The sequence below is a fragment of the Columba livia genome, chromosome 17, assembly GCF_036013475.1.
Source record: "Columba livia isolate bColLiv1 breed racing homer chromosome 17, bColLiv1.pat.W.v2, whole genome shotgun sequence".
NCBI classification, from domain to species: Eukaryota; Metazoa; Chordata; class Aves; order Columbiformes; family Columbidae; genus Columba; species Columba livia.
In genome coordinates, this window is record NC_088618.1 from 12,923,330 (window position 1) to 12,950,046 (window position 26,717).

Sequence of the window (26,717 nt, forward strand, 5' to 3'; positions counted from 1 at the left end):
AGAAGACACTCCCCTGCCGGCCGGGCAAACCTTCAAACCAGCCCGACCAGCCTGCCCAGAGCTGGGGGAGCTTGTTCCACCTGCGTCCCCCTGAATGGTAACAGGGTAGAGATGAATGACAAAGTGCTGGAAAATAGGAAGAAATCATTCAGGCAGGTTATTCTGTAAATAAGGTACTGGTGAAATAGAGAATTCATCCTCCCTGCCTGGGTTGTAACAGCAGTTGCAAAAGAATCTGCCTCTTATGAATCCCTGATCCCTTTGAGCTGGGATGATATTCAGTCTCCCTTCCCTGATGACTTTGAGCTGGGATGCTTCCACAGGGAAGTACCAGAATATTCTGAGAATGTGTCTCCTGGCTGAGCAATTCCAAACCTGCACCTGATTTAGGGTGATGTGCTTCTAATGAAAACAGCGGTGTGATACCCCACAGCGCCCGGGCCATGGCTGTGCTGCTGTTTCTTGCCCAGGGTCACTTTGTTCTGCCTCAGCTCCCAAGGTGCAGCATTGAACCGCTTGCAGGCCCTGGGGAAAGTGACAGAAACACCCCCGGCCTTGTGCAGCGCCGTTTCAGCGCTCACAGGACGCTACTGCTGCCGCCTAAGGGTTTTATTAAGCGGCTCCCGCCGGCCGCTTCTCCTCAGCCAGGCCGGCCATGGCGCAGCTCCGGGCGGGAGGCGGGGCGGACAGGCCGCAGCCCACAGGGACAGCCCCGGGACGCGCTCCATCGCGGCACCGAGGCGAGGGCGAGCGGAGCGGCAGGGGGAGCCCGCGGGGCCGGGGCTGGCGGCGAAGGTACTCGGAGAGCCCGGCCCGAGCAGCGGAGGGGGCGGTGGATCCCTCAGGTGGATCCAGCGCCTCAGGGACCCCCGAGCCTCGGGGCCTCCAGCGCCTCAGGGGGCGGTGGGTGCCGCGGGGTGAAGGGCCGGACGCGGCCCCGGGTGGAGCCCGGCTGGGCCTGGGCTTCAATTAAAAACAAACAAACAAAAATAGAAGTAAAAAAACCCTAAACCCAAACCTTTAAAAATAATATTTGGAGCCCTGAGTTCTTTTTTAGGGCCTGCTGCACCCTCATATTGTCGAGGGAGGTTCTGCTGCCCCTCTGCTCTGCCCTGGGGAGACCACACCTGGAATATTGTGTCCAGCTGTGGCCCCTCAGTTCCAGCAGGACAGGGAACTGCTGGAGAGAGTCCAGCGCAGCTACCAAGATGCTGAAGGGAGTGGAGCATCTCCCGTGTGAGGAAAGGCTGAGGGAGCTGGGGCTCTGGAGCTGGACAAGAGGAGACTGAGGGGGGACTCATTCCTGGGGATCAATCTGGAAAGGGGGAGTGTCAGGAGGATGGAGCCAGGCTCTTCTGGTGACAACCAGTGACAGGACAAGGGGTAATGGGTGCAAACTGGAACACAGGAGGTTCCACTTGAATCTGAGAAGAAACTTGTTTGGGGTGAGGGTGGCAGAGCCTGGCCCAGGCTGCCCAGGGGGTTGTGGAGTCTCCTTCTGTGCAGACATTCCAACCCGCCTGGACACCTTCCTGTGTAACCTCATCTGGGTGTTCCTGCTCCATGGGGGGATTGCACTGGATGAGCTTTCCAGGGCCCTTCAACCCCTGACCTGCTGTGACCCTGTGATAAGGTGCAGTTGGGGTGTGGACTGAGGGGGTGAAGCCCCTGGGGAGGGATGTGGGTTCCAGGGCCTGCAGGAGCTTTGATTTCTCACAGTTAATATTAATTTCCCGGTACTTGGCGATAAAATGGCTTCAGGGTGGGAGAGCCAGGGCACCCCCGTACCCCCATCCTGAGGAGCAGGGCCAGGCTTGGCTGAGACAAGATTGTGATGCTGAAGCCTTTTCAGATCCCCTGTACTGAAACAAGCAGATCAGAGTGGATAAGCTCAGCCCAAGTGATGTTTCCTTTGCACAGTAAATCAATTATGGGCGTAGCATGTAGACAACATGTTTTCTTATCTCTCTGGCTTGCTCAAATCAGCTTTATTTAGCTAATAACCTAATGTTGTAATAATGCCTTTGTCTGCTTTAATTGCATTCCAGTCCCGTTCACTGTGCTTTGCCAATCATGGCTTTAAAAAAAAAAACAAACCTTCTCAAAATATTTAACATATTAAAAATTTTGCAGGTGTATATTTGTTTAATATACTCTTATAGCTGTAATCTGTCCTCATTACTAAATGAAGTGCTAAATTTAGCATAAAAGCTGTCAGCATGTTCCAATCAACATGTCTTAATGACTGCCAGCAAATGGAAATGAGGCTTGCATGGAAAAAAAGCTGAAAAGGTACAAATGCAGAACAAGATTAGATCAGCTGTTTCTATAAAAGTCCGCTGCTCGCTGCACTAGGTCGTGATTCAAATCAAGCCATTGTGTTTATGCTATTATTTTAATTGTTAATAGAAATATTGACGAGCTGCAGACAAGGCGATGCTTCTCTGGGGACGGGTTTGTGGTGTTTCCTTTCCTCAGCGTCCCCCCGGTAGCAGCTCCATGTGAGACCTCCCAGCGAGCCGTTTCTCAAGCCGGGTAACGTGTACCTCGTTAATTCCAGCTAATGGAAGTTTTTAATCAAGGTGTCAGATGGTGCTAAATCAAGCACCTCACCAAAGTGCAGAACATGTCATGTCCACATTATTGCCTTTATCAATCAGCTTTCCATTCTTGTAAAAAGATTTTCCTCTTTAATCCTGGTTTGTCTAACAAGACCCACTTTTTTCCTTCTTTTTTTCCTTTCAAGGTGTCCCAGAAGAATCATTCCTTTCTTCTGCCCAAGATCGATGTTCATGTGCTTCCTGCTTACTCGCGCTAAAATATTGCCTGCCGCTGGCAGACTTCCAGTTCTCTCCCATTCCCCCTTCACACTTTTTAATGGTTGTAGGAACTAACATTCTTTGGCTTGAAATATGAGAAATGCATTTTGAAGCAGCGTCAGCTGACAGCAGGTACAGCTGTGGCCCTGAATTTCAAATACTATTGATCGTTTACCAGTGAATAAGGATCTTTCTCCCTCTGCAGGCTCTCGGTGCCATAGAGTATCTTTGCTTTGGTGGAGCTGCTCTGACTGGCAATTACCTTTTAGACCTGAATAAGACTGGAGAATCTCATTTTTTAGCTTAAGGAAGGTGAGAAATCGCAATGACTCTGTATTTTCCAGGTGTCTAATGTATTTTTCATTTTTATTTCCTCCCAGGTTTTAATTACGAGTGGAAGGCAGGTCTGTGAAATACAAGATGGCTACTCAACAGCTTTTACAGACTAGGCAAAAGAAAAAGCCCTCTAAGGTAAAAACCTTGAAATGCGATGGTACTGACAATCGGATATCTCAGTTTTGGACGTGGCACGGCTGCGCCTGGTGGGGTGGGAACACCTTCTGTTGGCCGCACTGTTCTTAGTTGGATTATTTCCCCTGTAGCGTGTCTGGGAAGATCCAGCACAGGGCTTTGACTTGTATCTGACTAAAGATGTGGGCTCATTCGGTGTGCGCAGAGCTTTGTTAGCAGGAAGAAAAGCAACAAACTCATCGAGGAACTAAATTTAGTATGCTTTCTGCCGAGATTGATCATCTTAAAACCACACGGTGGTTAGTGTTTACACGAGCTCCGATCGCAGACGTGCACCGTGCACAGCTCAGCGTTAAAATCCCTCTGAAAAGGAGGTCTCAGGGGCAGCTGTGACAGGCAGGGGACACCACACCAGCACAGACACCGTTTTGGCTCTACAATTAACTCTACAGAGTTAAGCTGGCAGAAAACCATCCACTGTTTTATTTGCTTTTGGGGGAGGTTGGCTGTTAAGTGCCAGCTCTGGTGCAGCGGAGGGGGTGGGAGCGTTCGGCAATGACCCAAGGGGAGGGAACGAGCAGTGCAGTCTGCAGCTGAGTGGATCATGCCAGATCTATTAATAACTATCCTTAAAACATTTAATCCCACCCGTGTTGGACATGAGTCTTGCCTATGTACTATGAAGACCAGAGAAACGTTAAAATTCCATTTCTAACTTCCCCTCTTTTTCCACATGCTGAGGGTTGTTTCTAAATATGATCCCAGTGTTATGCTGAAACGCTGCTGTTTTGGGCCTTGCCCTTCTTTTTCAGGAAGCGGTGCTGCTCCCCACCACAATCGCCACGGAGCAGCAGTCGGCGGTGCTGGTGAAGAGGCTGCTGGCTGTCTCCGTGTCCTGCATCACCTACATGAGGGGCCTGTTCCCAGAGAGCTCCTATGGAACTCGCTATTTAGATGGTGACACTTCCAGTTTGTGCTGAATTCTTATTTCAGTTGGCTATATTTGATCTATAATCTTCTTTATGGGTTAGTTTCCAGCTGCCCGTATAGGGATGAGTTTGGTTTTTTAGGAAGTTGGCTGACAGGCCGCCTGACATTTGGATGCAGATGGTGATTGTGCATCAGGTAGAGAGCTCAGAAGACAACCTAGAGCAACTCATGGCTTTTCTGTTAGCATTTCTTTTGGTTTATGATCATTCCAGCCCTGGGAATCACGTCCCAGAGTCAAGACGGTGACTTAAAAATCTGTAAGTTCTTAAAAAATTGATTGGTGTGTTTTATAATGCTTTGGATTTTTGAGCCCTCGAGGTTCACGTTTTCAGCTTTCCCTGCAAGACTGAAAGTAGATTTGTCTGTTTTATTGTTTTCTGTTTGGTTTGGGGTATTTAGTTCTGTAAAAGTGATCTCACATAACCACACATGCTTTGGCAATCAGGAAAAAAAAGAACTTGAAGGACCAAAGGCTTATCATAGGATCAGAGGAATTAGCAACGCTTTGGTTCATCAGTGTCTTTGGTGTTCACTCAGGATGTGTTGGTAGGGTGTGAAATGGCTTTCCCTGCACTCCAGTGTGTTTCTGTGGTTTTGCTTAGGGGGTTAGTTGTCCTGAAATATGGTCACACACAGTTTGTACACTTGGTTGAGGGCACAGGAGATCCCAAGCTGGCTCTTGATCATGTAACCCTGAAAAGCCACTGCTCTTTGTAATCAAGTGTCAGGTCTTTCAAGTGCCCCTTTGATCAAGGATGTTAACATTTGGCCTTCTTGCACCCTTGAGGGTTCTTTCGTGCAATCCTAACATGTTATTAGTTCACCTCTTCATGTGCAGGACGGGTTTCCTCTTGTCATTCTGACTGCCTGAAAACAGAGGTAGAAGGAACTCTGTGGAAAAGCTGAACAGAAATAGTTTCTTCTGTCATTTACCTCATGTTGGTGAAGTCTGAATGCAGAAGTGAAGGTGTTGTCAGGGAACGGCGGAAGAAGTGGGAGTAGAGAGGAGGAGGGAGGAAAGGACAGAAGCTAGTGGCTTTAAATAAAGCCATAACTCTAGAACTTCTTCTGGGAGAGCCCAGAGCATCTGAGGAAAGTCTTGACATTTGAAAATGCAGCAATAAGCTTGTGTCAGCCCACCTGGGCCTGAGTGGAAACCCAACATTTCCGCTCAGGAAGGACCTCCAGATAACGCATTTTATCAAAAAAAGGGGAGGGTGACTGGCTTAGTTTCAATGTTTGCCCAACAGCGGTGATAAGGATTGTAACTATGTGCTAAATCTGGTTTTGCAGACCTCTGTCTAAAAATTCTCCGAGAAGATAAAAGCTGTCTGGGATCACTACAGATAGTCAAGTGGTAAGTGAGTAACAGCGAAACTAAGACAAGATTGTGCTGAATAGCAAGACATCTACCCCTCGCACTCTTCTTCCTGAATTTGGAGATACTGTGCCCGGTAGCGCTGCCGGCTGTGGCAGCGCAGCTCCCGCTGCTGCGCCGCCGTGCTCGGCCCCGTGCGTAGGCGGGACAGAATTAGCTGACCGGGATCATGTGAGTTCAAGGTCTGTTAAGTGTTGGCTGCACTGAGGTCATGGTCAGGCCCCAGAGCACGCACAGGCTGCGTAGGCACAGAGAGGGAGTGAAGAGAATCATGAGGTCGATCCTGTTGTTGTTTAGTCTTTTCTAGTTTCTTTTATTAATATAAGGATTCTTGTAGCTTTTTTTTGTCAGTTTCTGCAATATTTTATCTCCCTGCATAAGGCCCGTACAACTTTCTTGTGTGATATTTAGGGTGTATTTCAGAGCTGGCATGTTCCCAGCATGCAGAGTCTGACTTTGATGCGTTAAGGAGACACATGGCTGCACATCCTTTGACTCAAAGCGCAAACATCTGACCATTGCTATCTCCAGTAATGTTTACTACTTTGACAAAGTCCATAGCTGTAAACTATGCATCAGATAACAAAAATTTACAAGACCAAACATGTCAGGCTGCGTTCAGATTGAAGTTTCAGGCAAGCTCTGTACGAGGCCGATGGGAAAAGAGCTGAGCGCTGAGCAGAGCGCCGCTCTGAGCCAGCTTGGGCCACAAGTCCCTGTCTTGTCAGGCTTCGAGTGATGGCCCTAAATGATGCACAAATGCAGAGGGGAGGACAGTGCCTTTATGAGGATTGACCTGAAAAGGACTTTACGAGCCCAAAATGTCGCTAGCTGCGTTGTCTTAATTCCAGAAAAAATGCACTTTAAACTGTATCTAATGTGGGTGTGTTTACAGATCAGGAGATAAATGTTGCTGGTTACTATTAACATGTTTTTCCCTTGGCAGGATTCAAGGTTGTTTTGATGCTTTGGAGAGGCAGTATGTAAGTTTTTTTTCATGTTTTTTAATGGAGTTTCCCATTTCTTCATGAAGTGTGGACAAAACTATCTTTCCATTCCTGTTTTCTATTTCTGTAGCGATCTAGCATGCACACAACACACATTTACAGCTGTGGGACAGGGGGAGATCCCTGCCCTGAGTATCTGCATGTGAGATTTGGGATTCTAGTCTGTGAGCCCAGTTTTTGATGGCTGTTGCTCTCTGGGTTTTCCTGTATATGGTGTGAAAACTAATTTGCAGCCTGAAATGGATTTCCCTTAGTTCTGTGTCATACATTTGCATTCTGGATAGAAACACAGCCAGTCAGAACTGAGATCCCGATTTCCATGCCTGTTTCCTTGAGAGAGGTTCTTTGCTTCTGCTTTCCTTCACCTCCTTTCCCCCAGTCTTTTCCCATCTTCTCATCTGCTCTAACCCTCCTGGCTTTTCCCTCAAGTTCAGCATTTATTACTTTCTTTGGAAAGAACTTCATCAAGTAATGTATATAACTGGTTCCAGGACAAAATCAGCTAGTAAGTAATCATATTCCTTGCTGATTCTCACATAAAAACTGCTCTGCACAGGAAAAAGCCCCAACTGTTGTCATCTCTGTCAGCGCAGTTCGTCACACCAGCTCTCATCTCGATCAGATGAAGTGGTGTTAGTTTTGGCACTGATGATCAGATGGGCTTATACATCAGCACAACTGTCAGTGTGGATAAGATAATTCAAAATGTTGTGAACTCCGTTTATTGCTCGCTGACAGTTCTAGGAGGTATTTAGTCCTGTGCTATTTTGGGGAGACATAAATTAATTGTTATTTGACAGGGATTAAAAGAAAAAAATGAAATATTTAATGCATATTCTAGGATTGTTTCCAAGAGTTGTCCCATGTACATTTTCTCACTATAGGATAAATCAAATAGCTTTGGGGGTTTTCATAGCAGAGAGCAAATATTAATCTTCACTAGGGATGGGTGCTCTTGTAAAAGAGTTTTCCATTGGGGATTTGTTTGGGAAAAGCCCCAAGAGAGAAGTCAGAGTGCCCAGTTGTTTTCTGGGGAAGCTGCAAGTCAAGCCAAGCAAACCGGCCACTAGGTGTTGCTGATGCTGTGCTGTGAAGCGTTTGCACAAAGGTTTTAATTTCTCGCATGTATCTATTCCTTCACTGTATTCAGGCTGTTAGATTTCGAGAGGTCTTTGCTTTCTTTGCCCTCTAAGGTTAGATTTTGACTTTGTGTTTTGTTTCCTTTTCCCCCCCGTAGTTACACATCGCTGTCCTCGCAGTAAGTAAATGAGCGCAAGGAGTTTTTCTTCCCCCACCCTGCTTGAAAAGAGAGATGGAGTCAAGGTTGTATCAACCCATTTGTGCCGTTTTTTAAGGCGAAGTCAAAATGCTTGTGGGTTTTAAAAGAGTGATGACCTTTCTTAAATATGGTTAATATGACCCTCCTAGGCTGCTTGGGAATATTCTCGGTACGTCAGACTCCTGGCTGAGGCCTTACGTGCACCCTTGAACTCCTGGAAGCGCTTTTGTGTGCTTTGTATCATCACTTCCTTTAACCTCTTGCCTCCACCCTTGGAAGCTGCCGTATCTTTTGCATTTCCCTCTGCACAAGAGTCCTCCTTATTAATCTGATACCAAAAAACCCACATGCTGGTGGTTACGTAGCAGGTCTTTTGCCTCGGTCTTTTGTAAAGCCCCAAGAGCTATGCAATGCACCTATTCTGTGCATAATCTGACTACGTCAATCTCGGGCATCAAAAGTTGCCTGTGAGGGCTGGAATGGGAATTAACCTCATTCCTCCACAATTACACAGATGAGCGTCTTCTACCTGTCTTTGAAGTGGTAAGTGTTGGCTGCTGATAGAGGACGGCTGTTTCTCTGCCATTCCTTTCTCTGATCCCACGCTAAAGATAGCACAAACTCCGCTGTAAAATGAAAATATCGTTATTTAGCCACTTTTCAGTGGTTCGGGTTATCCAGGGGGAGAATGCCCTCACTGTGCTTTCTTCTAACAGATTTACACCAATCCCAAGGAACCGGAGGTAAGAAAGAGTCTTAATTAATCTTTGAGGCCACTGAAGGCACGGGTGAGTAGATTTGTATTCAGAGTGGACTTGTGGGCTTAAATTCTACCCTGACATAGCTGCGTGGTGACCCCGTTTCTCTTCTTCTGCCTTCAGTGCCGAATGACAGCTCAGTGAGCTGGACTGTGATCAAACGCTCCCACCAGGCACCAGGCTCTGGGCCCTTCCAGGGCCTCCAGCAGGGACGTTAACAGGCAGCTAATGGGCACATTGGCCATTTTGGTTCTCTTTGCTGAAGGGAAGGAATGGGAAGTTCAGAATAATTCTTTTATGAACCAACTATTTAATAGCAGCGTTGAAAAGAGCTGGTTTTTTGTGCAGATTCAGGATAGAAGTCATTAATCGCTTCAGACCTGGGATGTATGAGTTGCGTGGAGCCTGTACTTATCTTTACAGTGTTCCTTGTGTTTCTATTTTGTCTATATGCAGCTGGGACAGGCATACTGTGTAGTGTGGTATACAAACGAGGTGCTGCATCCAGGCTGTCTCCACAGATTGCAGTTCTGCTGTGTCGCACCTCAGCATCTGGGAGAGAGCAAGAGCTTAGGCCGGACCAAGGCTGGGATTTATAAGGAAGGCTCAGAGTTAAGGGTTTAGCTCCTACCAATCAACCTCATTGTCTCTGGAAAAAGTGAATTACAAGCGTGGAACCGGATGACAATAGATCCCTTGTGGTGAAGTGGTCTGTTCTGCCTAATCATTTCATTCTCTAGAATCATGGCACATCCTTTCCTTTAAAATGGAAAATCATGTAGTTCTTTTATATCCCTCAGGAATCTCCGAGACCACTGAAATTCAACAACTTTTGCCTGTGTAATATTAATATTGTCTGTATTTCCTAATAAGAAGAGGTCTTCAGGCCCCGTCTCCCTACAGAGCACTGGGCTGGCCTTCCTCGTGCATCACCGTGAAGCTTCTCACATTTTCCCTTTTCGTAAGGGAGGACACACGTACGTTGTGATGGTTGAGTGGCCCCAGTGCCGCGTTAGAGATTTAGGCTGGGGACTCTGGCCCGCAGAGGAAGTGGAAGGAGGAAGCAGGAAGTTTGTAATATTTTTGTCATTCTTTCAGTGCTAGGTAAGCTGTGGTTGTTAAGAAAATTTGCCAAAGCCCGTGCAAGCAATAGGAGAGTTAAAGTTGTTGTGTCATTAGATTAATGTCGTGCTCTGGCCTATAGTTGTAACAGGACACTGCTAAGTTTGGGACGTATTTTTACAGTTGTCACTGAAAGAGACCTTTTTCTTCTTGTCCCCTCTCATTGAATCTCTAGACAGTGACTGAACTGTACCAGTTCAAATTCAAGTACAAAAAGGACATGCCCCAGATGGACATAATCAGGTAATGGTTTGGTTTTATTGCTCAGAGTTACACTGTGAAAACTGCTCTCGATACATTAAGAAGAAACTGCGCTTTGTGATTAAGAGCGTGTCCGAGTCGCTGAGCAGCTGTAAACGTCATCAGGGTTGAGGATGGTCGCCCAACAGGATATGAACTGTCGAGCTGACGGGTGGGAACGCTGTTACGTAGCACGGCGAGGCACGTCAAGTGCAGCAGCCCCGAGTTAACGACGGTTTGCAGAAATGGTGCCTAATCAGGGCAGCGATGCAGAAACCAGCACTGTGGTTGAGCTTGCTGCTGTCTCGACTAATGCTGAGTGTTCTTCCCCTTTCACAGGACAGCCTGGTGCTTTCACCTGAAGCTTTTTCAGGTTGGGTCCCTTTCACCATCATCTTGCACCCCGGAGTTTTTTCCTTGGGCATTTTGCGTACATAGATTCTGCTTGAGCAGTCTTGCGTGGGTGACCTGAGAGAACTTTCGCTTATGCAAAATGTTTGGCAGGAAGCAGCAGCTTTTTGCATCTTTTTGGCTCTGTCTGTTAGATATTTTAAAGCTGTGTTTAGCAGGCCGTAATCCTGGCCAGTGTAAAATAAATACTATCAAAGGCCCTTGGCTATAACCAAAGCAAAGAAAAATAATTAACCCGTTTTTAGTTGGATTCGGCAGTTGTCATTGGTGAAAGATGGACTTTTGGGCCTTGGAACCTGTCTGTACAGCAAGAGAGCTCTGCTGCCTCGTACGCTCCTCAGGAAACTCCTCAATGCTCCTTTTGTGTGCCATCGGCCGCTCTTTCTCTAAACACGTCCACATAGTTTGTAGTATGTGGCAAAGTGATTTTCTGTTGGGAAAATCTGAACTGTGTCTGAGTCTGGTGTGTCCTGTTTGACTGTACTCTCTGCTTTGAAGCTACTGTCTGTTTTCCTCACCAACCTGAGCGAGAGAGGAGACCTTTGCGATCTAGAAGACAATAGATGGCTCTTGAGTACTTTTTTTTAATTGGCCCTACTCAGATCAGTCATTAGTTCTGGAAGTAACACCAGTATCCAGGTGGAACTTGGCATCTCTTGGTGTCACCGTGCTGGCTCAGAAGAGGCAAAGTATTTTTACTGTTGTCATGTGCAGCCTCTGGGTTAATCATTCCGTGAGAGCTGTTTTGTAGGTCTGCACCACCGTATCGGAGCGGTGAAGGGAAATTTTCTCCTAGTTGGTCTCTGCCTTATTGCAGATGGATTTTGAGGAATTCCTTGCCATGGATCCCAGTCAGTCAGAGGGATTCAGTTCCTCAGCGTCTACCTTTTGACAAATCCCTGTATCAAATTCACAATATTATTCCCATATTGAACCACTACTTGACCTGTTAATTCTAATGGAAGTCTCATATCTTTTTTGCTTGTACTCTTTCCCCTTACCATTGCTATTCCGCTAATCCCGAGACTTCTAAAGGTGATGTGTAAGAGAAGGCCTCTTTACTCTGCCTTAGGCATTACCAGCACTTGTCCTCTCGCTCGATGTACATTTCTGAACATACAGGATTTAATCTAATAGCACAATATGCTCAGTATAGGGTTTTATTGGTGGTTTGGAGCCAACCAAACCATACCCAGCGTACCCTGGGAATTCAAGCTGTTCTACAGCTACTTGGTTTTCATGACGAGCCAAGAAGCTTCAACTGGAAGGCGAAATCAAGTCGTAACAAAGCTGTTCCTTCCAGTGCTTTAGTCAGTCAAATTCAGCCCCGAGATCCTCTCTGCTCTCTTGTGTTACTTAGGGCTCTTGAAGCAATTTTGGATGATCGTTGAGGGACCATCCACCCTGGATACAGTGTCATCCACCTGCAGTGATCTTCCAAAGATGTCATGAAGTAGCTATGTTTTTTTTTAAGGCCCCTTCTCATTGAAATCTAAGGAAGTTTAGGTTCTTTAGTCACGTAGTGATTCATCTAGTCCATCTTCAACCGTCTAAAGTTAGCTGGCTGATCTAAGCCACTCATCTACCTCTGTAGTCAAGAGAAACAAACTCCTCCGGAGGGCAATTCATCCCACTCCTATCTCAGTCTAGACGCCTTGCTGAGCCCAGCCAGCTGACATTTGGATGGCTGAAGGAGGTGAGAGGAATGCCCCTTAGTCACTGTTGAAAAATGTGCTTCTGAGCTAGTGTTTCTGACATGGAATTGAAGTGAGAGCGTGCAATTCACTTCTCTTCAAGCTGCAAAATGGACTTGAAAATAGCCCCTGTGGTGAATCAGCTTTAGATGGTATTCTCACCTCATTCCTCTCATTCCTGAAATTGCTTAGGTGAAAGGCACTTGTTTTATGGTCCTTTGATCCAATTTAATCATGTTCAAACAAGTGAGTCATGACATTTGTATAATGGGGTCCATTGCCCCAGCTGCAGAGGCTGTTCAAATGTAAATGCCGGGGCTCTCAGTTTAGAGCCGTTGTTTTGCTGATGCCACCTCATCCCTGGAGTCTGTTTCACTTCCCCGTTGATCTGGAAATTACATAAAGACATTGTAGCTGCTTTGCTGGTCATTTCAGACAAGTCAGTGGGCGCACTGTATTTGTAATTAGATCGTGAATATTCATGACTGAGCAAAACAAATCTGTTATTCTTCTTCCGATTGTAGCAACCAAATGAACTTTGTGAATGGGGTGTGCAGCGAGGACATCAAACAGGCCAGCCGGCTCCTGATCCGTAAACTCTACCTGTTAATGCAAAACCTTGGCCCGCTTCCCAACGACATCACCCTGACCATGAAACTCCTCTACTACAATGATGGTAGGTGGAGGACAGCATGTGCTGTGGGGAAAAATTCCCTTCCCATCAGTTGCTGTGCTGATCGTGAGTCCCTGTAAGGCAAGTAAAGCACAGAAAGGTGAAATGGTAGAAGCTGTTAACCGATAACAGCAAGAAATGGTGTAAAACACAGTAAAACCTTCTGACAATCAGGGATGGCAGATGCTTTTTAAGAAGCGGTTGAACGTTAGTGTAAGAAGTACAGCCACGCTGTGTGAGAAGGAGGCGTCCTTCTCCTTCACAGTTCTGGTTTGGTTTTTGTTATTTGTTTGCTTGATTTTGTTTGTTTGCTTTTTAAGGAACCGGCATCCTGCGGTTGTCAGGTTCTGCTCCAGAAAGTTGAGCCCATTAATGGTATCTCAGCACCCTAAAGTCATTATTTCTTTGAGCTCCCTGATAACATTTGCTCAGCTCATTTTTTCCTTTGCATTCTCTCCCTTCTTCCCGAAAACAAACAATCAAACCAACCAGAACATTTTTAGGAGTTGCTCTTGTTACTCAGGGCTGGTATCAACTTGTTCTTGATAAATCAGATTAAGGACAGGTGGAACTTGATTTCTCTGACATGAGCAGATTCTTTCTCCCTGTGCAGTGACTCCCCAAGATTACCAGCCCCCAGGCTTTAAGGAAGATGAGAGTCCCGGTGACCTGCTGTTTGACGGCGATCCTGTCAACCTGAGAGTAGGGTCAGTCTCCACTGGGTTCCACCTCATGAAAGTCAGAGTGACCACGGAAAAGAAGAGAATAGAGACAATTGACAGCAACCTGATCCAGAAGAATGGCCCGACGGAGATCTCCCATCAAGGGTTAGACTGTGATGAAGAGGAAGAGGAGGGGAGCACAAAGGTATAGAAAAACAAACAAGGAAACAAAACAAAATAAAACCCCAACAAACAAAACACCAAACCCAAAAACCCACAACATTTCCTCAGAGTTGTAGTTTAATAAGGGTTTCGGCTTGCGTAGGGCAGCAGCACTTCAGCGGATTGAATGCCGAGGCTGCAAGTCCATAGACATAAAGTGAATTTAATTCCAGCCTATCCACAGCCTTTAGTGAGTCTTGCGTGTTCTCCCAGAAGAGGGCAGTGATTGTACAGAGACATGCGACACACGCGTGTGTGCACACACGACACACACCTGTGCACTGGGGAAAATTGCAAAGAGTTCGCATTTCCACTTGGCGTTTCTCAGGACTAAGCCACGTGTAGTTCAGTGGGATTCCTTCCCCGTACCTCCAGCCATCTAAAACTCACGTGTGTTGTCTCATTTCTCCAGGCCTCCCTCTGTGCTTAGCGGGGGAGGCACCTTTAGCAGGTAATGGAGATAATTTCCTTAAACACCTAAGTAGGCTGAAATAAATGGTGCTCTGGTGCTCCCTCCCCAGAATGACACAAGGGACAGCCTGGGCTGGGAGCTCAGGCATGATTTCATTTCAGGTGGTCAGTGCCAGGGAATAAACCCCAACATAACTAACTTCTGAAGATAGGAAGCCGTTTAGATCAGAATTGTTTTTTCTTAGAAAATTTATTTCTTGAAAGACCTATAGGCTTGGGAGAAGGACGGTCCGGACACGGAGGAGCCGTGAGGATCTCACCCCTAGTAGTGCTGGGTTTGTGCATTTCCCACCTTGGCATGTTTTTTAGGTTATGCTGTTAAGACAAAGCATCATTTGCTTTACAGAATCACCCGCTCCCTGTCCGAGCAGATTCAAGTGAGTGCAAAGAGGACAAAAGCAACACCTGTTCAGCCTGGAAAACAGAAGCATCTTTTTGCACTCAAGATACAGGTAAATGCCCAGTTTCAAAACTGAAGGAGCTTGTTCTTGTGCCTGTATATTAGAATAATATTTAGGTTTTCTCACTGTGAAATGGATGAACAGAGTTTGTCGGGCTGCTTTAATTTTGTATCAGATAAGATTGAACTATAATAAAGGGCTGCTTGTATATGGTGGTTTATTAAAACCAGAAATGTTCAACTTTTTATCAATATCTTTCCACCTCTTTATCTCAGCAGTTTTTTTCATCTATGGAGGAAATGCACAGTTCATCAATACCGAGTTACGTTATCTCCATTTTCACCCAAGCTCTTTTCCCTTAGCTGTTACAATTTGATTTTGCGAACAACTTCCATATGTGAAAACACGCGTGAAAATACATGAAAAAAAGGCTTTTATCACTCTCCAATCAACAAAGCTGCTGCCATACCATGCCATGTTTGACCTTTGAGGCTCTCAGCTATAGCCTGTGGAACAATACCATCTAGTGACAAAATGGTAAATAGCATTCCTGAGATCCCCGAGCAGTGGGATGAAGCGATGAAGGCACCTTTTCAGGTCCTTCTCCTGCAGATTCGCCGATGCTTAATAAGGGGTGAACTCACGCTGCCACCTTTTCCACTGTGGGGATATTAACAGGATTTTCCTCCTCTCACCAATTGCCTGTTTTCATGAAACTGAGACAATTTGGGACCACCCTGTCAAATTTTACTACAAATTTTACTAAAAATCCTTCCCCACACCCACTGGATAGAGCACATGCAGGCCTAAGCTTTGTTTTCTTAGGAAACCAGGTTGAAATGGGGTTTAAGTTTCATTTACAGGAACTGCAGCAAGTTGATGTGTCGCACGTCAGATGACGCTTTATTCTGAAATCTGTGTTTTCCAGGAATAAACTGGCCGTGTTGGCAGGGCCTGAGAGCAAAGAATACGCAATTAGGATACTTAATTTCAGAGCAGGCATGGTATCTTGCCACAGCTTCTGGATTTTATTTCAATTAAATGTAGGGGTTTAACTTCAGAGCTGATTTTGATTTGATGTTTGGATTGTAGATGGAAAGAAGAAGGTGGAAATAAAGGAGACGGGCAGGATGCCTCATTCAGGGGCATCTCAGCAGGTGAGCACGTTTGAGTGGCTCTGAGATACGCCAGGTAAGGTGGAATTCATTGCCCTGGAACGTTATGTCATCTGGAATGGCACAAGATTCAATTAATATAAATGGATTTATTGTGCAGTATCAAAACACGCAGAGGCTACCGAGTATTATGGCTCAGGGATATAAGCATGAACTAGAAGCATTTAGGAACAAACTTTCCACGGTCAGCTTATTTCATGCATCCTGTACAAGAATTTTGTCCCATTCTCTGGAGCTGGCACTGTGAATTACACAAGCGACTGAATGTATTGATGTCCCAGCCACGCTGGTTTACCTGTGTGTGGTTTTGGATTAAGGTTCTGAAATCACTACCCTGGTTGAGGTTTGAAGGGCGTGTTTGTCGCCTGAGATGGTCTCCACCTCACCTTTCTTGCTTCCAGACTCTCCTTTCATGTGAGTCACAGGTAGGAAGAATTATCCCCTGGAGGTGCTGATCTCTCTTTCAGTGGCTGTTGGGGCAACCCAAGGAGCTAGGGTAAACCAGATGTGTAATTTTAGATAAGTAAAGTTATGTGAAATTAATTCCATCCTGAAGGCTGCCCAGGCCAAACCCTGAGTCAGAATCAGAGCTCGAATTCATTGCCTTATGCAGAGGCTTTTTCTGTGACAGAGCAAATCTCTCAACACCACCGGACTTGCCACTTGATCCTCCTCCCATTCAAATTAGTTGAAAATCGTGTGAGCTTGAACGTTCAGAAACTGAGTCTTTACAGGGTAAGTTAATGAGAGTAGGAAATTGCTACCAAAATTTTCCCCGCCTCTGTTGAAAAGAATCCCGGGGTGTCTAACCCAGACGGCAACTGGAGACTACAACTTAACGTGTCATTCAAAAGGCATCTGTGAAGTATTTGCCTTGACTCTGGATCTTAGAAATGAACTTCTGTGCCTAGGCTGGTATTTTTCAAACTTTAACCACATCTTTTTTTTGTGTCACATCCTCCAGTTTCCTTCTGATCGTTGTTTATTCTGTCGTCTGTGTGAAAACAGGAGCCTTTTTTGTTTGTAACTCGTGGTCATCCCACTGATTCATGCTCTGACATTCTTTGGGGTCTGTCACGATTGTAAGCAGAACACCAGACACCTCGCTCTTGCAGCATGTGAATTCAATTAGAATTCAGTAGCAATAGTGAGAGTGTCTGAAGGTGGTGGAAACAGCATTCGTCGCTGAAAAATGCGAGAGTCACTTTATCCATTGTACGTGTCCAAAGACTTAAAATAATAATCCCAAGCCCTCTGCCTGGTGGATTCTACATGACAGAGGGTTTTTTAATGTATTTTTTAAACTATTTTTTAAACTGTGGTAGCTTAGAAGTTGGCTAGTATTTCAGTCAGTTTAGGGAAAAACAAAGTCAAGTCAGTAGTTTAAAAAGTGCAGATCATCATTGTAGAGCCAGTGCTAATAAAAATTTGACACTATTTTCCATATGAGAGGGACTTTCCCTTCTTTTCGGAGGGAAGTGGTTAAAACAAATGACCATTGTGTATTCCACTTGAATCAGGAAGCCGAACTGGTGAGTGAAGTTTGTCTTAAAAAATGAGGACAAGCTTGGGTGGCTGGGAAGTCTGAGTTGGGTGTTATCTGATAGGGTCAAGTGTAGTTAAGATGGGTAGAAGTAGTCATGTGCGAAGGCAAACACCTTGTTGCTCTCCAGACTGCAGTCAAGTAGCAGCATTTTCCAACCATCAGGTGTGTTTGGGAAGCTCTCCGCTTTAAGGGACCTATAAGGTCTCCAAAGTGAGTTTTCTTTCCTCCTGAATTTTGGAGTTTAATCACATTGGTGTGTGAGGGGCCTTGGGGCACAGACACCTCCCTTTATCGGGGCAGAAATGAGCCCTTAGACTCACATGGCGCGTGACTTTGAGTGTTGGGTTTCCACCAGGAGAAGATCCCTTGAACTAATGCAGCGAATAATCGCTGACATACCAGCAATACGGTGAGAAACAGGCAAAGAGGGTCTGGGAGGAGATCTGCCCTCCTGGTGACAGGTGGCGTGAGCTGTTCAGAGCATCCCCTCGGGGAAGGGGGTTTAAAGGTGGCCAGTTTAACTGTCCGGATAACCGTTCAGGCCAAGATTTTCAGACCTAACTAAAGCAATTTGGAGCGTCCCAGAATTTGTATTTGTATAAGGATTTGATAGTCAGGAAGTGCAGAATTCAGGAATGGTACCCACAGGCACAAGCTGCTTTTGGAAATATTTATGAACCCATTACTGCTCATCATCTGCCTTGAACTTTATTCTTTCTGATTCTTTGGTTATGAAAAATAAAACTCAGTTCCAACAGCACAGATTTATTGGTCATTATCTTCCTGACCTATAGCTCTTCAGGAGAACCAGGAATGAAAGTATTAAAGGTTTTTGTCTAATCGACAAGGGGAGATGCAGATCTGCCAAAAGAGGAGCTGCCGTCCCTGTCCAGGTAGAGCTGTAGCTGGTAATGGCCACGGCGAGTCTGTGACAGAGTTTTACAGATTGGAGAAAAAATTACCTGTGCTCAACTGGCTCGTTATCTGCAGCCTCATGATTGATGATACTTAGGATCAAATGAGAGGTTGCCCTTTCCCAGCAAAGCATCCCTGTACTTAATCATCCCGAGTTAGACACCAGCATGTAAATTAACCTCCTCTGCTGGCTTCAGGAGGGTTTTTCTGATTGCATCAGCCAAGGATTCGGCCCAGCGTGCTCTCTTTATGTGTCCTGCTACTTTCCGCTGGCATTTTAGGGGCTGTGAAGAGTTGGGTAAAATAGGGAACTGCTGTCCATTGGTTTAGCTGATAGAAATCTGCTGATGAGAGTGGGGTTCTGCACTGAATTTAGGATAACTTCTTGAATTCTTTGGCATACTCCTTTATCCTCTTGCAAATCTTTTGATGTTCTTGCCCTGCAAATTGATTTTGGTGAGCCTTGTCTTTGTGTGAGCAAACATGTTGCAGTGCACTGAGTTTGGAATGAAAAAGAGAATTAGAAAATGAGTAAAATGTGAGCATGTGGACGCCTCTGCAGGCTTTTATCTCCCATCAGGAAGCTGTGGGCTGAAGTTCTGGGGTGGTCCTGCGAGCGCAGTCTCGCTGTACGGCGCAGCAGCCGTGCAGAGAGCCCTGAATTGCCCCTGACCGAGCCTGTGCCACAGCTGGGAACGGTGTGGCCTTGTCAGCACAGCACAAGTCCCTTCTGCCTCCCGAGGTTCTGGCTTCGTTAGCTGGGGCCAGACACTGTTGTGCTCCTGGATGCTGCGGGACGTGGGGGACGTGTTGACACTTGGCCTGGTGTGGACACGATCGGTTTGGATCGATGCTCAGGGCTGTCTGCGCGGACGCGCTGCCTGCTGCAGGCCTGCTCCTGCCGTGTGGGTTAGCTCTCTCAACGGGAGCTGTCTGGAAATGAGATGTCTGGGGAGAGGTTCATACCGAAATGTTGTAAATCAGAGGTGGGTTCGGCCTCCAAGGAGAGCCTGTCTGGGCTCCAGCTGCTGCTCCCAGGCAGAGACTTGGCCACTTGGCCACGTCCTCGTTCTCCGAGGGGCTGTCAGTGATGGAAGCCAGCATGACCCATCTTTCACAGGTGACACATTGTAATATTGGCATGTTTGCCCGTGATCAGGGCCCTGTTGGTGCCCAGGGCCACGGTCACCCTGATGCAGATTCTTGTGCCTTTGCTGAGCTTCCGTGTCGTCCGCGGCTTCTGTCTGAGAGTGAAGGTCAGCGCAAGTGGATCCAACTGCAGAATAACAGCTTGGAGATCAAGACCTTTGTTGTCTGATTTTTCCCAGGCAAACCGCTTTTAAAATTGCCAGGACAGAAAGCAGTTGAAGGGTGAAGTCTGCCATTTGCAGAGCAATAGGAGAGCATTTTTCTGTGGCAATGTCATTATCTTGAACTTTTGCAGAAAAGAAAGAAAAAAAAAGCTTTATCTCTAACTGTCTATCAAGAGCTGTATCTGATGAGAAGTTCCCAGAACATTTTCTCCTCCAAAACCAGCTGAGGCTACACAGACCCAAACAATGAAGAGAGAAAGATTCGGAGATGAGCTTGCCCCGCTCCTTCCTGTGAGCTCAGGCCATGCTGGGAGGAGTGAGCCAGGGAGGTCAGGAAATTCCTGGCTTCTCTCAATTCACGTCAGATCCTCTGCTGTATCTTGGGGCCATTCATCCCTTGCATGAGTTATCCTTGTCTAGTGTGTAGGAAACAGTTTCCGAGTGATCTCTTCATTTGGAGGTGAGACCTGTCACCCCACAGATCCGGGGAGATTTAACCCTTGCGTCCCTGACAGCTGCCCAGGGACATCGTGGGAAGACGTGGAGCTCCTGCACTGGCTGATCTTATATATGTTCATAACGTACATACGAGCAACCAGACTCTGGAGACATCTGCATAAATAAGAGTTGGACAGATCCAATGTCCCATGAGGGACTAATCTGGTAGCAGCCTGGTAGGCAGGAGTGTCCATCGCTTTTCATCTCTGTTACAACCCTGTGATCTTAGGGGAAAGGCTTCTAGTTTTGGGAGATGTATTGGGTTGTGATCCAACAGTCAGAATGGCCGAAACAGCAGCAGTGTGATTGAGGACCCTGCAAGAGGGTGTAAGGAGAGGGATTGGTTGTCTGTTTGTTTTTTCAACAGGTATTTTTGGATCCTTCATTAGTCCTTTAAACGCTACAAGATACATGAGTACAGAGTAGGCCTGCGAGACTCCCAGTTTGCGAAAAAGAAATGGCACTGAATGTCAGAGCTGTTAACAGTGAGCTATGGGAAAGGCAGGGGACTGGTGGCAGTCAGCGATGTGTTGGCATGGCTTCCTGGGGACGAAAATGTGGCAAGTTTCCACAGACGCGCCACAGAGAGTGTCTTTCATTCCTCCACCTGCGCAAATTTGCTTTCATGCTAACCAGCATGATTCTCCTCCGCTCGTGCAGACGAAAATCAGGATTAATTCCACTGATGTCAGTGCCATCGCTTCACTGGAAACTGATCCGAGACCAGTGCTGAGCCCTGCGCTGAGCGTTCAACCGCCGTGCCGCCTCCGCGCAGTCACCGAGGTCAGAAGGGACAACTGGAGATCGTTGTGCCCAGCTACCTGCTCAAAGCAGGGTGAGCTCAAGGAGGTTTCTCAGGACCTTGTCTGGTCAGGTGTTGAATATCTCCAAGAACGGATACTCCACAACCTCCCTGGACAACTTGTGCCAGGTCTTAGGGGGTTTTTGAAAGCGACAAGTGTTTGCTGTGCTATCAGATCATTGTTAGCTGCACTGAAATCACAGGATACATCAAGCACTGGCTCTCTCTGATTAAAGTTTCCTGATGATGACACATGTTCCCTGACACCTGAGGATCCTTTTGCCTTATTTCAGCAGTGTCTTGTATCTCAGTCCTTATTCTTTTAGCGTGCTTGATGGAACTGGATTTCTTTTGACATAAACGCACTTCTGAATTTGTCTGGACAGTTACAAGGTACCAAACTAAACACTCCATGTCCCTGACAAAGGGAACTCTTCTGAGGGCATAAAATTTGCCAAGCGCCAAACCTCAGCATGTGGCAGGCTGGGGACAAAGAGGGACACAGTCGAATGCTCTTGTGCAATTTTAGCTTTTCTACATAGGATGCCTCGGGAAGCAAAACACATGTCAGAAGAGCTGTAAATTTGCTTCAATTTATGCTGGGAAATTTTAGCTAGAATACGTGAGGATGCTGGGGATTGAAAATTGCAGAGCACAAAACTAGGTCCTGATTTTGTCTATCTAAGAATAGCAGCGTAGCTGTGGTCTGCTCATTCTGTTTTGTCCACCAGTCTGCCTTGGGAAGGCTTTAATCTAAGTCTAATCTATTTTTAGCCTGATATCTTCTCCAGACAATGTGCAGCTGTCCTGTTAGTTTTATGCCAGAAATTAGTAACACTTGTATGATTCACAAGTTAGCTGTAATTTTTTTACCGAAAAATTCTGTGGCAAAGTATTACTTTCTTACACATAGCACAGTGTTGTAAAATAGGAGATGCAAACTCACTGTGTGCTCATGGTTGTGACCTAGACCCACACCTAGGCCTTGGACTAAGGTCATGGGTCTGTTCCCATCCTTGCTACTTGATCTGGACTTGCCCTGGTGTCAGTGTCGTCCCTGGGCAGGATAAACCTTGTCCTGTGGGCTTTTATAGCACCTGGCTCGTCAGTGGAGCCGAGGGCCTGTAGTGGTTGTGTAAGACAAAAACCCAACATTCATGCAGTGCAACCTCTCCCATTAGTTATTCTAAATGAAGCATCCCAATACGTGGGAAAAATTAGAATTAATCGGCTTTGGGAGGCTTTGATTGTATGTTTAGTCAATGGGAGGGATTTCCTGCTTTTCACCACACCGTTTAAAAGGTTTACTTTCTGGTTCAAGTCAAATAAACATACGTAGGATCTGACTTAATCCCATTTAGAACAACAGCTCTGGAGAAGAAGTTTGAGTGTTTGGTTAAGGATGGGACCTGGAAGTTGGACTTGGGGTCTGGGTTCCTACGTGACCTTGTAGCCGGGCAGGGGCAGGACAGGACATGTTGGCTTCGGTGAAATACCTCGCACAGTTGACATCTTATTCACTCGGCAGATGAATAGCGCTTATCTCGAGCACTTGATGGCTCGCATGGATGTTTTTACTGTTCTTGGTTTCCTGTTGGGTGCTCGTGCTGCCTGTGGTGAAGGGCAAGAAAACCAGGAGAGTCGCGGTGGATTGTGCATGAGCAGCTGCTCCCTGTGGCTGGTTCTCCCACCTCAGAACTATCCCATCCATGCAGAAAATTTAGGAGCAATAGCAAAGGGGTAAAAACCTGATTGAGCAATTGTGCTGCAGAAGATCCACTCCTCAACAGAGGAAATAAAAGCACCAGCTCGAGCTGATGCTCTCTTTGTGCGGTTTGGGCTAAAATAGGAGAGCTGCCTTTTCCAGGTGACCGGGGATCATCGCCTCACTTTATTGTGTGGCCAGCGGGACAGGGCACAAACCCTGCAGCTGTGTTAGCACCGCAGAGGTTTTCAATGCGATGTTTCCCCGCTCTGGGCCCTTGACTTCAAAAAAGGAAGCAGACAGGTTAAAACGGTGCCAGGGAGAGCAAAGTAAATAAGTGCCTCAGATGCCAGTTTGAGCAGCTGGATGTCAGGTCAGGAGCGGTAACACAGATCCACTCATCACTCTTTCCTCAAGCAAACCCGCCTTGGGCAGCGCTGGAAGTTTTGTCAGCCTGAGCGTGCCGGATGGAGGAGAACCTGCCCAGCCCACTTTGGCACATTCTTTTCTCTGTTTTTATGGAAAGGAAGTTGTACTTTCTGCATTAAGCAATATTGTGTTGCTCATAATGAAGAGGAGGGAAGAGGGGCGGAAAAACAATTAGAAACACGATAGAGAGGCAAAGTGAGGCTGTTTCAAAGTGTTTTGCTGTTAATCCGTAATCAGGGTTATTTCACACATTAGAAAGCCCATTGCTATGTAAAGATTACCGAAGCCTCATACCAAGGTCAGAGAGAAAGCAAGCCTTGATGACGCGAGTGGGGAATTCTATAATGACCACAGCTTGTAATCTGGAGACCTTGTGCTTGTCTGCGGGATGCATTCTGGAATATCTCTTTATTAACTCCTTGTTCTTTATTAACTCCTGCTTTGGCGACAGGATTCCTCATGTTTTACAGTGGAACTAAAGTAAAGTACTCCTGCTTTGCAGCAGGAACTCGGTTAACACGCTTTTCCCTCTTCATTCACCTTGTTTTCATCCAAATGAACTTTCTTTTGGAGGCAGATTTGGAGCGTTGTGCTGTGGTGTGTCCCTCCAGCTCAGCCCCAGCGAGAGCAAGAGAGGTTACATTGCCAGACTGTGCGCTGTGTCCCTTCTGGGTGGGCAACAACACACGTTAGTCTCTGCAGCTCCAGATTATTATTGTAAAAATGCAAATATGTTATGTGATAACGAGAATAAGTGAGTCTGTCACTCGGCCCAGCCAATGCTTCAGCTGTTGTTCTGGCCGTCCGGCTTTCTGTGGTCTGTCTGAAGTGCCTGTGCCATTGACCCATTTTTATTCTAACACGCACTTATCCGTGTTTTTAACCTTTTGGTTTGTAAGCCCCTGAATATTTTGGGGCAGGTTTGTGTCTCTCTAGAGGGAAGTGAATCCTCTTGGAATAAAGCTCACTTTGCTTAGTTATTTTTTACAGCCTCACAGGTAGTGTTTGAAGTCTGAGATCGACCACGTCATGTTGAATTTCCCTGATGCAGAGGTACTGTGTGTCTCCTCCTGAAAGGCTGTTGCTAGTAACTGCAAATTTGACATAAGTGCCCCCACTTCTTTTACATATTTTGTGATTATCTGTGGTTGCTGAAACAGTTTGTGCCCTATAAGCTATTATATTTCTCAAAGGTTTCCTTGCTCCTGTTGTTTTCTGTCAGTGATGGGCGGATGGGTGCTGCTCCTTGTGCCACCAAAACCATGCTTTGTCCCTGTTGCTTTCACAAATCTCACAGTCCCAATTCCATCCAGTATTCTAGTTTTGGTTCCTTGCCTAATGGCTTTTCTGGAGAGCAGGATCACACAGAACAAACCCAAGAGGATCCAGGAGAACACATGGTCGTTTTGGAAGTTATATTCTTGACTCATCTAGCAGGAGCCTGCACCGTGAGAATGATCAGTGTCTCTGATGGTTCTTACAGATAAGCTGCCTGAACCTTGTGTTTAGCCAGGAAGAGGTAACAGGACCCGCGAAGAAAAGGAAGGTCAGCGAACCAGAGAAGCTGCTTCTGGAAGGCAGGAAATGATGTTCATTCTGACACACAGAACATGTTGGAAGGTGTGAGTTTGCATTATCATCTGACTACTAAAGACCTTTACTCCCTTCCAATATTTAACTCTTCCACACACCGCCTGTATTGCTGCGTGTCTGTATGTCTAGTGAAAGCTCTGGGTTGCAAAGAGACAGCAAGCCCCAGAGTTGTCGTAACGGTGTCAACTGCCAGCACTTGTTTGATGTTCTAAAGTTGAGGATTTATGATTCCATGTGAATGGTGTCTGTGTGCTTCTTTCTCTCTGTCTCCCTCACACGCCCCCCTCCCACTGGCTAAACTTCCCCCTCTGTGGCTGGAGCATCCTTTGCCACTATGTGATCAATATTTAACGCCACTATTTCAAAAGGAACTCTGAGTTATCAATGCCAGCAAGCAACAAGTCTCATGATTCACTAGATTGTGCTTAACTTCATCCTATCTGCTGTTTCCGGAGCATAGATTTTTTTTTTCAAGAAGGGTTTTTATCTATATTGAAAACAGAGATAAAGAAATCTATACACAATTTCTGCTGGTGCTGACTCTGCAAGTAGTGTTGCTATGACTATGTTATCAGCTTATTCCTAAAACAGCAACCCACTGTGTACCGAGGGGCTTAGACGTTGTACGATATAATTTGTGTTGCAATACACCACATTTAAAACATAACTTTCACAAAGGCGCCTTGTTGTTGTAAATACAGGTAAGGAGAACAACAGCAACAAAAGGAAAATAATCTGTGCCACTTGGAGCACAAGTGCTGTGCTTTGTGTTTGCAGGTTGCCTGGCAGGCCCTCTGTCAGGACCTAGTGGTTATTACTAGAGTGGGAGGAGCAAAATGGTCTTAATTGGTCTTAGACATTTTATAAAGCATGTTCAGGGAATAGCCTTTGCTTTATTTTATACACACCACAACAGTGATATTGAAATATTAAACGGTGAAGAAGGAAGTGTCATGCACCTTCTTCCCAACGTCATGTTGATTGCTTGAAGTGGTCACTTGTTCCGGCGATGGGGAAATAGAAGCACGAGAGTAGGATGCAGTGATGCGCCCGGCGGTGTAGCACATCCCTGGCACTCCAGATGTGCAACAGAGGTGTTTCAGGACAGGACTTGATGACCAGCAGTGGGTTTGGATGTAGGGTCTTTCTTTCATGGTGTATGTCAGATGGCTCCATAGAAAGCAGTGAGGATCACTTGGAGGGTGTCTAGGGCACCCGATTGAAGGATCTTGGCCACCAGTGCTGTCACTTGGCACACCCTGTCACCGTTAATATGGTGACGTCCTCTGCTGTGGCAGCACTTAAGTTTGGCTCCAGCAATCAGGGATCTTCCTCACTGCTGAAACAGTGATCTTGCCTTGACTAGAAAAAACTACCAGGAGGTGGGGTGTGATACATCTCTCTTCTGCTTTTACTCTACTTGGCCAGAAGGATTTGAAAGCCAAAGTGGCTGACTGAGTAGAGATAATGCTGAAACAGAAACCCCAAGATGTTCAGCTGGCCTCCTTTTCCAGGTAGCTGCGTAGTACAATCCCGGTGCTAATAGCACAGCTGGCTTTGCTCGGCCCAGGGTAGGCAGAGCACCGGCTGTCCGGTTCCATGGCTTGATGCCTGTTTCACAAAACTTGTAGAACGTGAGAGTTCTCCGTTTTATTGTCACTTTCAGTCCTACGTTCTCACTTCTGCACTTGCGTCCTGATAAGCCAGTTTGTTCACATGCCAGAGCACATCGGGAACCTTCCTTCTGCCCAGGTTTTGTAATGATATTTGCTCTGACGCCTGCACTTCCACGCGAGGCCCGCGTTCCTCACTGCGCAGCACGGTCCGGACCTGCCTTCACCTGCACACCCTGCCCTGGCCCTGCCAGAGCCCGTGGCTTCCGTGTTCCTTCAGCCCACGGCTCCCGCTTGCCAAAACCTCCTCGTGCCGGTGCCGCGTGTGTCTGGGAGAAAGTCAAACGTGTCTGCGACGGTGGCTCCTCCAGCGAGCTGGTCTTTCTCCTCCACGCAGCACTGCGAGGCTCAGGGGTGCGTCCGCCTGCTCCCTGCACATGGGACGGTGCAAAACGTCGTGTCCCACAGCGAAAGTGAAGTAAGCGCTCTTGTGTTACCACATAGTAAGAGTGTGCGCACAGACACCACCG

General features: G+C 46.5%; 1 protein-coding gene across 2 annotated transcripts; it reads left to right on the forward strand.

Moving 5' to 3' along the window:
* Positions 1-640: 640 nt before the first annotated feature.
* On the forward strand, positions 641-25,098 carry HORMAD2 (HORMA domain containing 2). Of its 2 annotated transcripts, XM_065033937.1 has the most exons (13): positions 641-795; positions 3,200-3,290; positions 4,103-4,247; positions 5,574-5,637; positions 6,605-6,641; positions 7,903-7,923; positions 8,661-8,687; positions 10,000-10,067; positions 12,694-12,845; positions 13,456-13,709; positions 14,544-14,649; positions 15,691-15,755; positions 24,465-25,098. In XM_065033937.1, the coding sequence occupies exons 2-13, from the start codon at positions 3,240-3,242 to the stop codon at positions 24,567-24,569; spliced, it is 1,095 nt and encodes a 364-aa protein (XP_064890009.1). In that variant the 5' UTR covers positions 641-795; positions 3,200-3,239; the 3' UTR covers positions 24,570-25,098. The 2 variants fall into 2 exon arrangements, with proteins under 2 accessions (XP_064890009.1, XP_064890010.1); XM_065033938.1 differs by lacking the exon at positions 15,691-15,755.
* Positions 25,099-26,717: the final 1,619 nt, after the last annotated feature.